The 13,506-nt window shown below is 55.2% G+C and overlaps 1 protein-coding gene across 1 annotated transcript; it reads left to right on the forward strand.

Annotated features, from left to right (window-relative positions):
• Positions 1–1,370: 1,370 nt before the first annotated feature.
• Positions 1,371–11,699, forward strand: LOC145340374 (glyceraldehyde-3-phosphate dehydrogenase 2-like). The gene is given in 8 exon segments (XM_080184831.1): positions 1,371–1,497; positions 1,888–1,939; positions 1,942–2,005; positions 3,831–3,912; positions 7,827–7,978; positions 9,588–9,750; positions 10,158–10,255; positions 11,325–11,699. Coding segments are annotated over 8 exon segments (771 nt in total). The 5' UTR covers positions 1,371–1,407; the 3' UTR covers positions 11,395–11,699.
• The last annotated feature ends 1,807 nt before the right edge of the window (positions 11,700–13,506 follow it).

Consider the following 13,506-nt stretch of genomic DNA (forward strand, 5'->3'; position numbering starts at 1 on the left):
AAGGAGACCAAAACTGTACCCAATACTCCCGGTGTGGCCTCACCAACACCCTGTACAATTGCAGCAAAACATCCCTATCCCTATCTCTCAAATCCTCTCGCTGTGAAGGCTAACATACCATTTCCTTCTTTACTGCCTGCTGTACCTGTGTGTTATACTTACTGTGTCACAGGGAGCTCAGGAAACATTCACCAGACTGATTCCTGGGATGGGGGGAGTGTCGTACGGGGAGAGATTGGGTCGATCGGGCCGGTATTCACTGGAGTTTAGACGATGAGAGGGGATCTGATTGAAATGGATCAAACTCTGACAGGGCTCTGGACAGACTGGATACCGGGATGGTGTTCCCTCTGGCTGGGGGGAGGGGGGAACGGGGGTGGGGTGGGGTGGGGGGGTCAGTCGCTGGATACGGGGGAGGGACATTTAGGACAGAGATGGAAATGCCTTCACTTCAGAGACTGTGGAACTCTCACCCAGAGAGAGAGCGGGAATGTGGGGGAGAGAGAGAGCGGGAATGTGGGGGAGAGAGAGAGAGCGGGAATGTGGGGGGGAGAGAGAGAGCGGGAATGTGGGGGGGAGAGAGAGAGCGGGAATGTGGGGGGAGAGAGAGAGAGCGGGAGTGTGGGGGAGAGAGAGAGCGGGAATGTGGGGGAGAGAGAGAGAGCGGGAATGTGGGGGAGAGAGAGAGAGCGGGAATGTGGGGGAGAGAGAGAGAGCGGGAATGTGGGGGGAGAGAGAGAGAGCGGGATGTGGGGGGGAAGAGAGAGAGCGGGAATGTGGGGGAGGAGAGAGCGGGAGTGTGGGGGAGAGAGAGAGAGCGGGAGTGTGGGGGAGAGAGAGAGCGGGAATGTGGGGGGAGAGAGAGAGAGCGGGAATGTGGGGGGGAGAGAGAGAGAGCGGGAATGTGGGGGGAGAGAGAGAGAGCGGGAATGTGGGGGGGAGAGAGAGTGAGCGGGAATGTGGGGGAGAGAGAGAGAGCGGGAATGTGGGGGGAGAGAGAGAGCGGGAATGTGGGGAGAGAGAGAGAGCGGGAATGTGGGGAGAGAGAGAGAGCGGGAATGTGGGGGAGAGAGAGAGAGCAGGAATGTGGGGGGAAGAGAGAGAGCGGGAATGTGGGGGAGAGAGAACGGGAATATCGGGGGCAGAGAGAGCGGGAGTGTGGGGGGGAGAGCCAGGCAGGGTGGGTGGGAGGGTTCAGTTAGAGGGGACAGCCATGTTGAATGGGAGAGGAGGCTGGAAGGGCTGAATGGCCTAACCTTGCTCCGTAGTTCCTGTTTGTACGGATTCCTGATGGTGTTAGTGGATATAGGTTCCTGATTCCGGGAATCTGGAAGTGTTAACACCCTGCTGTCGGGTGGGAGAGGTGTATGTCTGGATTTAATAACCTGTTCTCCCCCCACTCCCAGCATGAAGCCAGCCGAGATTCCCTGGGGAGATTCCGGAGCTCTGTACATCGTGGAATCCACCGGAGTGTTCCTGAGTGTGGAGAAAGCTTCGGTAAGTCCGAAACCAGGATAACAAGGAGGCCATTCAGCCCCTCGAGCCTGTTACACAGGAACAGGAGGAGGCCATTCAGCCCCTCGAGCCTGTTACACAGGGACAGGAGGAGGCCATTCAGCCCCTCGAGGCTGTTACACAGGGACAGGAGGAGGCCATTCAGCCCCTCGAGGCTGTTACACAGGGACAGGAGGAGGCCATTCAGCCCCTCGAGCCTGTTACACAGGAACAGGAGGAGGCCATTCAGCCCTCGAGCCTGTTCCTCTGGGCGTGCTGACGGTCACCGTCGCCCAATGAAAGTTGAGTGGAAGCAAAATCCTGCAGCTGCTGCAAACCTGAACTAAACGCAGGAAGTGAGGTCATTAATTTGTGTGTTTTGTTTGATTTCAGTCACATTTACAGGGCGGTGCCAAGCGCGTCGTGGTCACTGCCCCCTCTCCCGATGCCCCATGTTCGTGATGGGGGTGAACGAGGGCAAGTACGACCCATCCTCCATGACGGTTGTGAGGTAAGAATCAGCTCGGGGGTCAGTGTCATGGCCGATGGGGGGGGCGGGGTGGGGGGGAGAGGTTGGGGAGGCGGAGGGGGGGGGGGGAGAGGTTGGGGAGGGGGAGGGGGGAGAGGTGGGAGGGGCGGAGGGGGAGGGGGGGGAGAGGTTGGGGAGGGGGGGAGAGGTTGGGGAGGCGGAGGGGAGGGGAGTGGTGAGGGGGAGGGGTAGAGGGGAGGAACACAGAACATTCCAGCGCAGTACAGGCCCTTCGGCCCTCGATGTTGCGCCGACCAGTGGAACCAATCTAATGACCCTCTAACCTAAACTATTCCAATGTTATCCATATGCCTATCCACTGACCATTTGAACGCTCTTAAAGTTGGCGAGTTCACAACTGCTGCAGGCAGGGAATTCCACGCCCTCACTACCCTCTGAGTAAAGAGTAACAGTCCACAAACTAGCATATATTTATTGAAACCATTCCCAGTATTCTCCATAGTCAAATCCAGACACTCATTCCCTGGATTTCAATGTGACAACCAATAGGCAAATCATTCCTCATCTTTCTTCAGGTGCTGAGTTGAGTTCAAGCCAGCAAGGCTGGGAATATGTGGCAACTTACTGTGTCCTGCCTGGAGTCTCAGCCCAGAGCAGACACTTCACCATTTTATTTTTTAAAATTCTGATTATCTATCCTGCCCGTTCACAGCCACAGGTCACACAGGGCAGCATGTACAGTGTGAAGAACACTCTCACTACACAACACAATTTTAGGATTGTCTCCACTTTGGCAGCTGCTATGAGTGACAACAAAACACACACACACAGATTTCCGATTCTTTCTCATCTGTACCACTCACGTCAGACAAATTTAGAGAGGCATCAAACAGCTAAAGCCAGTCGTCAAACTCAGGAGAGAAAACATCTTCACATCAGATTATAATCAAGGATGTCCAACATAACCTCAGAAGATACCATCACAGCCTGTTTTTGTATTCAAGATAACCCCCTCGTTCATCCCTCTCTGACTTGACACTGGGCAGAGTCAGTCCAGCTAGCTAGCCACTCAAGTGGAGGGATGGAGGGGAGGGGGAGGGATGGAGGGGTAGGGGAGTCTAAAACTAGAGGGCAGAGGTTTAAGGTGAGAGGGGAGAGATACAAAAGGGTCCAGAGGAGCAACTTTTTCACCCAGAGGGTGGTGAGTGTCTGGAACGAGCTGCCAGAGGCAGTAGTAGAGACGGGACAATTTTATCCTTTAAAAAGTATTTAGACAGTTACACGGGTACGATGGGTATAGAGGGATATGGGGCAAAGGCGGGCAATTGGGATTAGTTTAGAGGATTTAAATAAAGGGGCAGCGTCGACACGCTGGGCCGAAGGGCCTGTTTCAGTGCTGTAAAACTTCAGCTCCATTCACCAGTATACTGGAGCAGGTCCCTGTTCGAATGCAGCAAGATCCGGATAATATCCGGGTGGGTGATAAATTTAGCTGCAGGTTCAGGAACCTCCTCCCTTAACCCTCCCCTGCCGTCCTCCCTTACACCCCCCCCTTCCCCCCCTCCTCCCCCCCAACTCCCTTACCCACCCCTCACTTCCCCCCCTCCCTTGCCCCTCCTCGTCCCTTACCCCCGCCCCCCCGTGCCAGCTGCTGCCTTTGCTGTGACGGAGGGACGGAGGGCGGGTGTGTCAGGTGGGACAGTTTGCTGGGTTTTTATTTTGGGGAGAGGTGAATTTGAGGTTGGGGAAGGAGGTCAGAAGAGGAACTGATGCAAAATGGCCTTGGATGTTGTAACACTTTGATGAATGACTAACCTCTCTCTCTCTCTCTCGTTCCCTCCCCCAGCAACGCCTCCTGTACCACAAACTGCCTGGCCCCGCTGGCGAAGGTCATTGAGGATAACTTTGGCATTGTGGAGGGTCTGATGGTGGGTCCGATAGTGAGCTGTGTGTTAGTTAAACCCTGTGCAGTGTTCCCCCGGGGCGCTGCCTCTGGCTCTGCGCTGGAATTCTGTACAAACCCAGTCTCCTGTCATCACTGGACAGCCAGAACTGCGCAACATCCTTTTGTAATAGTTTAGAAAGAGAGAAGGAAAGAGCGACAGGAAGATTACCCCAGAACCGTGCAAACTTACACCATCTCACTGAGGCTAGTGTTCAGGGCGAGTTCAAATTGCACTAGACACTCATTCCCTCCGAGATGAGATGGAGGGAGTGATCTAATCGAGGACTTGAGGATGATTAGGAACAGAGTTATACTGCGCAGGAAAGGCCATTTGGGCCCATCGAGTCTGCACTGACAATAACGACCCCAAAGTGGCACTCCTCCCGTGTCCCCGCGCTCCTCCCGTGTCCCCGCGCTCCTCCCGTGTCCCCGCGCCTCCCGTGTCCCCGCGCTCCCCCGTGTCCCCGCGCTCCTCCCGTATCCCAGAATGTTTTGATATTTCAGGTGCTGATCCAGATTTTTTTTTGAGATTTCCAGCCTCCATGGCCCTCCCAGGCAGAGCATTCCAGATTCCCACCACCCTCCAAATCCCCTCTGAATCTCCTGTTTCCCCCCCCACCCTAAAACTCTGCCCCCTCGTGACTGACCCCTCAACCCAGGGGAACGGCTGCTCCCTGTTCACCCTGTCCCTACCCCTCAGAATCTTACCCACCTCAATCATGTCCCCCCTCAGCCTTCCGGAGAAAACAATCCCAGCCTATCCTGTCTCTCCTTACAGCTCAAACGCTCCATCCCAGGGCAGCATCCCGGGTAAATCTCCTCTGTACCCCCTCCAGTGCAATCACATCCTTCCTATAGTGAGGTGACCAGAACCACACACAGTGCTCCAGCTGTGGCCTCACCAACGCTCTGTACAGCTCCAGCATCACCTCCTTGCTTCTATCTAAAAGCAAGTCTCCCATTTGCCTTATAAACTCCCTGTCCACCTGCCTTCAGGGATCTGGGAATGATTCCCCAGGCTCCCTCTGTTCCTCCGAGCTTCCCGGTGTTCTGCTGTTCAGTAAACACTCCCTCGTCTTGTTACTGTTTCCATAGTGTGTCAGCTCACACCTACCCGGGTTAATCCCACCTTCCACTGCTCTGTCCATCTGATCAATCCATCTACATCTCCCTGAACCCTCACTATTAATCACCCCAGCAATCTTAGAACATTACATCACAGTTCAGGCCCTTCGGCCCTCAATGTTGTGCTGAGCTATGTCCAATCCCAAGATCAGTCTATCCCACTCCCTATCATTCTGGTGTGCTCCATGTGCCTATCCAATAACCGCTTAAAAGTTCCTAAAGTGTCCGACTCCACTATCACAGCAGGCAGTGCATTCCACACCCCAACCATTTCTGAGTGAAGAATCTACCTCGGACATCCCTCCTGTATCTCCCACCATGGACCTTATAGTTATGCCCCAAGTAACAGCTACATCCACCCAAGGAAATAGTCTCTGAACGTCCACTCTATCCCCCTCATCATCTTATAAATTTCTATCAAGTCACCTCTCATCCTCCTCCGCTCCAAAGAGAAAAGCCCAGCTCCCTCAACCTTTCCTCATAAGACCTACCCTCCAAACCAGGCAGCATCCTGGTAAATCTCCTCTGCACTCTCTCCAATGCTTCCACATCCTTCTTATAGTGAGGTGACCAGAACTGAACACAATATTCCTAATGTGGTCTCACCAAGGTCCGGTATAGTTGCAGCATAACCCCACGGCTCTTAAAACTCAAACCCCCTGTTAATAAACACTAACACACTATAAGCCTTCTTCACGGCTCTATCCACTTGAGTGACAACCTTCAGAGATCTGTGGATACGATCCCCAAGGTCTCTGTTCCTCCACATTCCTCAGAACCCTGCCGTTGACCCTGTAATCCAAGTTTGTCCGACCAAAATGAATCACCTCACACTTTCCTTGGTGACATCTCGGCTGTGTCTGTCTTCCCCTTATTTTGGAATTATGCCCCTGGTTCTAAACTCTCCCCAATCAAGGGAAACATCTTCCCCACTCTCCATTTGCTTTTTTCATTCATCCGTGGGACATAAGAACTAGGAGGAGAAGGCCATTTGGCCCATCCAGGCTGCTTCACCATTCAATAAGATCATGGCTGATCCTTCATGGACTCAGCTCCACTTACCCGCCCGCTCACCATGACCCTTAATTCCTTTCCTGCTCAAAAATCTATCTGTCCTTGCCTTAAAAAATGGGTGTCACCAGTTGGCCAGGATTTATTGCCCATCCCTAGTTGCCCTTGGAGGGGCAGTTGAGAGTCACCCACATTGCTGTGCCTCTGGAGTCCCATGTAGGCCAGACCGGGGTAGGGACGGCAGATTTCCTTCCCTGAAGGAAACAGATGGGTTTTTCCGACAATGGGTCATCAGTAGATTCTTAATCCCAGATATTTTTTATTGAATTCAAATTCCACCATCTGCTGTGGTGGGATTCGAACCCGGGTCCCCAGAACATTCACTGAGTTTCTGGATTGATAGTCTAGCGATAATACCACGAGGTCATCGCATCCCCCATTCCCAAGATATATTTTGTACATTTCGATGAGATCCTCTCTCACTCTTCTAAACTCAAGAAAATATACACCCTGTTTGCCCCATAAGACAGTCCCACCTCCCCAGAACAATCTCGTGACCCTTCCCTGCACTCCCTCCATGGCAATACTATCCTTTCTGAGGTAAAGGGACCAAAACTACACACAGTCCACCAATCTCCAACTGAATCAACATGAGGATTCGATAGGGTCAATAAGGGAGAAATGTGGAACTTGCTCCCACGGGGATTGGGGAGAATGTGGGACTCGCTCCCACGGGGAGTGGGGAGAATGTGGGACTCGCTCCCACGGGGAGTGGGGAGAATGTGGGACTCGCTCCCACGGGGATTGGGGAGAATGTGGGACTCGCTCCCACGGGGAGTGGGGAGAATGTGGGACTCGCTCCCACGGGGAGTGGGGAGAATGTGGGACTCGCTCCCACGGGGAGTGGGGGAGAATGTGGGACTCGCTCCCACGGGGAGTGGGGGAGAATGTGGGACTCGCTCCCACGGGGAGTGGGGAGAATGTGGGACTCGCTCCCACGGGGAGTGGGGAGAATGTGGGACTCGCTCCCACGGGGAGTGGGGAGAATGTGGGTCTCACTCCCACGGGGAGTGGGGAGAATGTGGGACTCACTCCCACGGGGAGTGGGGAGAATGTGGGACTCACTCCCACGGGGAGTGGGGGAGAATGTGGGACTCGCTCCCACGGGGAGTGGGGAGAATGTGGGACTCACTCCCACGGGGAGTGGGGAGAATGTGGACTCGCTCCCATGGGGAGTGGGGAGAATGTGGGACTCACTCCCACGGGGAGTGGGGAGAATGTGGGACTCGCTCCCACGGGGAGTGGGGAGAATGTGGGACTCGCTCCCACGGGGAGTGGGGAGAATGTGGGACTCGCTCCCACGGGGAGTGGGGAGAATGTGGGACTCGCTCCCACGGGGAGTGGGGGAGAATGTGGGACTCGCTCCCACGGGGAGTGGGGAGAATGTGGGACTCACTCCCACGGGGAGTGGGGAGAATGTGGGACTCGCTCCCACGGGGAGTGGGGAGAATGTGGGACTCACTCCCACGGGGAGTGGGGGAGGTGAATGGTATCGATGTGTTGAAAGGGAAAGTTGGATAAACACAGGGAGAGAGGAATAGCAGGAGATGGGAGTGGGATACAGAGGGGAAGGGGTGGGAGGGGCTGGTGTGGGGCAGGGACAGCAGCTCGGAGCAGATGGGCAGAATGGTCAGTGTGTGTGTGGTTGGATTCTCTCTGAGTTTGGTTTGTCTGATCTCTCTCTCTCTCTCTGACGGTTAGACCACAGTCCATGCCTACACTGCCACCCAGAAAACTGTGGATGGTCCCTCTGCCAAGGCCTGGCGCGATGGTCGTGGTGCCCACCAGAACATCATCCCAGCTTCCACTGGCGCTGCCAAAGCTGTGGGCAAGGTCATCCCAGAGCTCAACGGGTAGGTCACCACGGAGACGTGGCCACCTCGCCGGGGGGAGGGGGTGGGGGTCAGGGGCACCATTCCTCTTGGGGAGGGAGGGTGGGTGGGCGTTGGGGGCATTCTTCCAGGGGAGAGGGTGGGGTGGGGGGGAGGGGGCTGTTCTCCCAGGGGAGAGGGCACCGTTCCTCCTGGGGGGTGGGGGAGGGGTGAAGGGGGTTGGGGGCAGCGAGGGGGGGGGTGGGGGTGAAGGGGTCTCCCGGGGAGTGGGGGGAAGGGTGTGGGGGTTTTGGACTGTTCCCGGGGGAGGGGGGGTTGCTGGAAAGGGGGTTGGTGGGGGTCAGGGGCTGCCCTCCCAGGGGGTGGGGGGGAAGGGGGTGCAGCGGTGGGGGAGGGGGGTGGGGCGGGGAAAGGGGGGCGGGGCGGGGGCAGGGGGGTTGGGGTGAAGAGGGGGTCATTCTCCTGGGGGAGGGGGTTCAGGTTAAAGTATTTTGCAGAAGAAGCAGAGTGGGATGTGGAAGGGAGCTCGTTCCGCTGGCTTGGATTCTGGAATGTTCCGCCGGGGTTCGGTGTAGTGGTCCCAGCTTTGACCGATGTGTTTGAGGGAACGCTGGATAATAATTTGAAAAGGAACAGGGCACAGGGGGAATGGCACTAAGTCTGGAGGCACAGTGGTTAGCAACACTCGCACATTCTCCCCATGTCTGCGTGGGTTTCCTCCGGGTGCTCCGGTTTCCTCCCACAGTCTGAAAGACGCGCTGGTTAGGGTGGATTGGCCGTGATAAATTCTCCCTCAGTGTAACCCGAACAGGCACCGGAGTGTGGCGACTAGGGGAATTTCACACTAACTTCATTGCAGTGTTAATGTAAGCCAACTTGTGACACTAATTAATAAACTCACTTGTGGGACGTGGGCGTCACAGAGTTCCTTCCCTAAAGGGAACCAGATGGGTTTTTCCGACAATGGGTCATCAGCAGATTCTTAATCCCAGATATTTTTTATTGAATTCAAATTCCACCATCTGCCGTGGTGGGATTCGAACCCGGGTCCCCCAGAATATGAGTTTCTGGATTAATAATCTAGTGATAATACCACTCCTGATGGGCTGATGGGAAAACATCACATTATTTTAAACAGAGAGAGATTGCGGAGCTGTGAGATGCAGAGGGATCTGGGTGTCCTGGTCCATGAAATTAGTCCGCAGGAGCAGTGCGTGATCGGGAAGATAAATGGAGTGTTTGTTGGGAGAGGAACGGAATGTCAAAGTGGGGAAGTCTCACTCCGACCGTGGGGGACATTGTCGAGACCCCGCGAGTAACCGCGGACAGTTTTAGTCTCCTTATATAGAGAGGGATAGTCTGGCCTCGGAGGCCATTCAGGGAAGGGTCACTGGGTCGATTCCTGGGGTGAAGGGGGTTGGTGTCTCATGGGGAAAGGTTTGAGTAGGTCGCGGCCTGTAACCCACTGGGGTTTAAGAGAAACAATACTTTTCACTGTATACGAATACACGCGACAAAAATAAATCCAATTCAATATTAACTCTGTCTCTCTCCCGGCTGCTTGACCCGGATTCTGGTTTTGAGCATTTACTGAGCATTTCTGTACCCCACCCCCCTCCCCTCCCGGCAGAAAGTTGACCGGGATGGCGTTCCGGGTTCCGGTGGCGGATGTATCCGTTGTGGATCTGACCTGCCGGCTGGCGAAGCCTGCCTCCTACGCGGAGATCAAGGAAGCTGTGAAGAAAGCATCGGAGGGTCCGCTCAAAGGCATCCTGGGATACACAGACCACCAGGTACCCAGGGACCAGCGGCTGGACCCCCACCCCCACTTCCCCTCCCCCTCCCACCCTGTTCCTCCACCCATCCCACTCCAGCCTCACCGTCCCCCTTCCCATCCCCCACCCTTGTCCCCCACCCTTGTTCCCCTCCCCCAACCCAAACCCTCCCATCCTCACCCCGCCCCGGGGGCACGGGGTCTCAGGGTCTCGGCGTGTTGGGGGAGGGGGTGTTGCGCACGGGGGAGGGGGTGTTGCGTGGGGGAGGGGGTGTTGCGCACGGGGGAGGGGGTGTTGCGCACGGGGGAGGGGGTGTTGCGTGGGGGAGGGGGTGTTGCGCGTGGGGGGGGCAGTGTTGCATGGGGGGGAAGGGCAGGCTGTGGAACGATCCGGACCCTGACACTGTTTGGTCTTTGGAAACACAGGTGGTGTCCACTGACTTTGTGGGTGACACTCACTCCTCCATCTTTGATGCTGGCGCTGGAATCTCCCTCAATGACAACTTTGTGAAGCTCATTTCCTGGTAAGTCACTACCGGGATCGATCCCTAACTAACCTCACACCGGTATCCCTATTCCCCACACTTGGAACACCGTGCACAGTTCCAGTCTCTATATCCCTCGGTTAGACCCACACTCGGAGCACTGTGCACAGTTCCGGTCTCCGTATCCCTCGGTTAGACCCACACTCGGAGCACTGTGCACAGTTCCAGTCTCCATATCCCTCGGTTAGACCCACACTCGGAGCACTGTGCACAGTTCCAGTCTCCATATCCCTCGGTTAGACCCACACTCGGAGCACTGTGCACAGTTCCAGTCTCCATATCCCTCGGTTAGACCCACACTCGGAGCACTGTGCACAGTTCCGGTCTCCATATCCCTCGGTTAGACCCACACTCGGAGCACTGTGCACAGTTCCGGTCTCCATATCCCTCGGTTAGACCCACACTCGGAGCACTGTGCACAGTTCCAGTCTCCATATCCCTCGGTTAGACTCACACTCGGAGCACTGTGCACAGTTCCGGTCTCCATATCCCTCGGTTAGACTCACACTCGGAGCACTGTGCACAGTTCTGGTCTCCATATCCCTCGGTTAGACCCACACTCGGGGCACTGTGCACAGTTCCAGTCTCCATATCCCTCGGTTAGACCCACACTCGGAGCACTGTGCACAGTTCCAGTCTCTATATCCCTCGGTTAGACCCACACTCGGAGCACTGTGCACAGTTCCAGTCTCTATATCCCTCGGTTAGACCCACACTCGGAGCACTGTGCACAGTTCCGGTCTCCATATCCCTCGGTTAGACCCACACTCGGAGCACTGTGCACAGTTCCGGTCTCCATATCCCTTGGTTAGACTCACACTCGGAGCACTGTGCACAGTTCCGGTCTCCATATCCCTTGGTTAGACTCACACTCGGAGCACTGTGCACAGTTCCGGTCTCCATATCCCTTGGTTAGACTCACACTCAGAGCACTGTGCACAGTTCCGGTCTCCATATCCCTCGGTTAGACCCACACTCAGAGCACTGTGCACAGTTCCGGTCTCCATATCCCTCAGCGGGTTAGATTGACGAATTGCTTCTTTTGCAGGTATGACAACGAGTTTGCTTACAGTAACCGTGTGGCCGACCTCCTGAACTACATGTTCAGTAAGGAATGAGGTGGCGGACTGCGGGAATGAGCGAGGGACGCTCCCAGGAGACGGAGGGAGAGTGAGAGAGCAGTGGGAGAGGAAAGTGCGTATCTTCCATTCCAGTCTGTGTAGCTTGCACTGTAGGAGTCTAGACCAAAGCAGTCGTGAGGCCCTGAGCTCGGAATCCACCCCCAGGCTGTTACCTCACCAGTCCCTGTGCAGTTTGTGTGTCTGTGTGTGTGTGTGTGTTAGCGGATATCGTATTTTATCAGAATCATTCCTAATGTAGTCAATGCACCGACCACCAAATAAAAGGCTGCTTATCAACTCAATGGAACGTGTCTGCAAATCAGTTCATGTCTCGGTTCCTCGCAAGGGTGACACAGTGGGTTAGCACTGCTCCCTCACAGCGCCAGGGACCCGGGTTCGATTCCCGGGGGCACGGTGACACAGTGGGTTAGCACTGCTGTCTCACAGCGCCAGGGACCCGGGTTCGGTTCCCGGGGGCACGGTGACACAGTGGGTTAGCACTGCTGCCTCACAGTGCCAGGGACCCGGGTTCGATTCCCGGGGGCACGGTGACACAGTGGGTTAGCACTGCTGCCTCACAGCGCCAGGGACCCGGGTTCGATTCCCGAGGGCACGGTGACACAGTGGGTTAGCACTGCTCCCTCACAGCGCCAGGGACCCGGGTTCGATTCCCGGGGGCACGGTGACACAGTGGGTTAGCACTGCTCCCTCACAGCGCCAGGGACCCGGGTTCGGTTCCCCGGGGGCACGGTGACACAGTGGGTTAGCACTGCTCCCTCACAGCGCCAGGGACCCGGGTTCGATTCCCGGGGGCACGGTGACACAGTGGGTTAGCACTGCTGCCTCACAGCGCCAGGGACCCGGGTTCGATTCCCGGGGGCACGGTGACACAGTGGGTTAGCACTGCTGTCTCACAGCGCCAGGGACCCGGGTTCGATTCCCGGGGGGCACGGTGACACAGTGGGTTAGCACTGCTGTCTCACAGAGCCAGGGACCCGGGTTCGATTCCTGGCTTGGGTCAGTGTCTGTGCAGGGTCTGCACATTCTCCCCGTGTCTGCGTGGGTTTCCTCCCACAGTCTGAAAGACGTGCTGGTTAGGGTGCATTGGCCGTGCTAAATTCTCCCTCAGTGTCAGGGTAATAGCAGGGTCAACACATGAGGTTATGGGAACAGTGCCACAAGTCAAAGACTCAGGTTTACAGCATGGAAACAGACCCTTCAGCCCAGCCTGTCCAGGCCACCCTTTTTTTTAAACCCCTAAACTAGTCCCAATTGCCCGCATTTGGCCCATATCCCTCTATACCCATCGTACCCATGTAACTGTCTAAATGCTTTTTAAAAGATAAAATAGTACCCACCTCTACTACTGCCTCTGGCAGCTCGTTCCAGACACTCACCACCCTCTGGGTGAAAAAATTGCCCCTCTGGACCCTTTTGTATCTTTCCCCTCTCACCTTAAACCTCTGCCCTCTAGTTTTAGATTCCTCTACCTTTGGGAAAAGATATTGACTATCTAGCTGATCTGTGCCCCTCATTATTTTATAGACCTCTATAAGATCACCCCTCAGCCTCCTACGCTCCAGAGAAAAAAGTCCCAGTCTATCCAGCCTCTCCTTATAACTCAATCCATCAAGTCCCAGTAACATCCTAGTAAATCATTTCTGCACTCTTTCTAGTTTAATAATATCCTTTCTATAATAGGGTGACCAGAACTGTACACAGTATCCCAAGGGTGGCCTTACTAATGTCTTGTACAACTTCAACAAGACGTCCCAACTCCTGTATTCAATGTTCTGATCGATGAAACCAAGCATGCCGAATGCCTTCTTCACCACTCTGTCCACCTGTGACTCCACTTTCAAGGAGCTATGAACCTGTACCCCGAGATCTCTTTGTTCTGTAATTCTCCCCAACGCCCTACCATTAACTGAGTAAGTCCTGCCCTGGTTCAATCGACCAAAATGCATCACCTCACATTTGTCTAAATTAAACTCCATCTGCCATTCGTCAGCCCATTGGCCCAATTGATCAAGATCCCGTTGCAATTGGAGATAACTTTCTTCACTGTCCACTATGCCACCAATCTTGGTGTCATCTGCAAACTTACTA

The sequence above is a fragment of the Carcharhinus amblyrhynchos genome, unplaced genomic scaffold, assembly GCF_965287045.1.
Source record: "Carcharhinus amblyrhynchos unplaced genomic scaffold, sCarAmb.v2.hapA scaffold_963, whole genome shotgun sequence".
Classification (NCBI taxonomy): domain Eukaryota; kingdom Metazoa; phylum Chordata; class Chondrichthyes; order Carcharhiniformes; family Carcharhinidae; genus Carcharhinus; species Carcharhinus amblyrhynchos.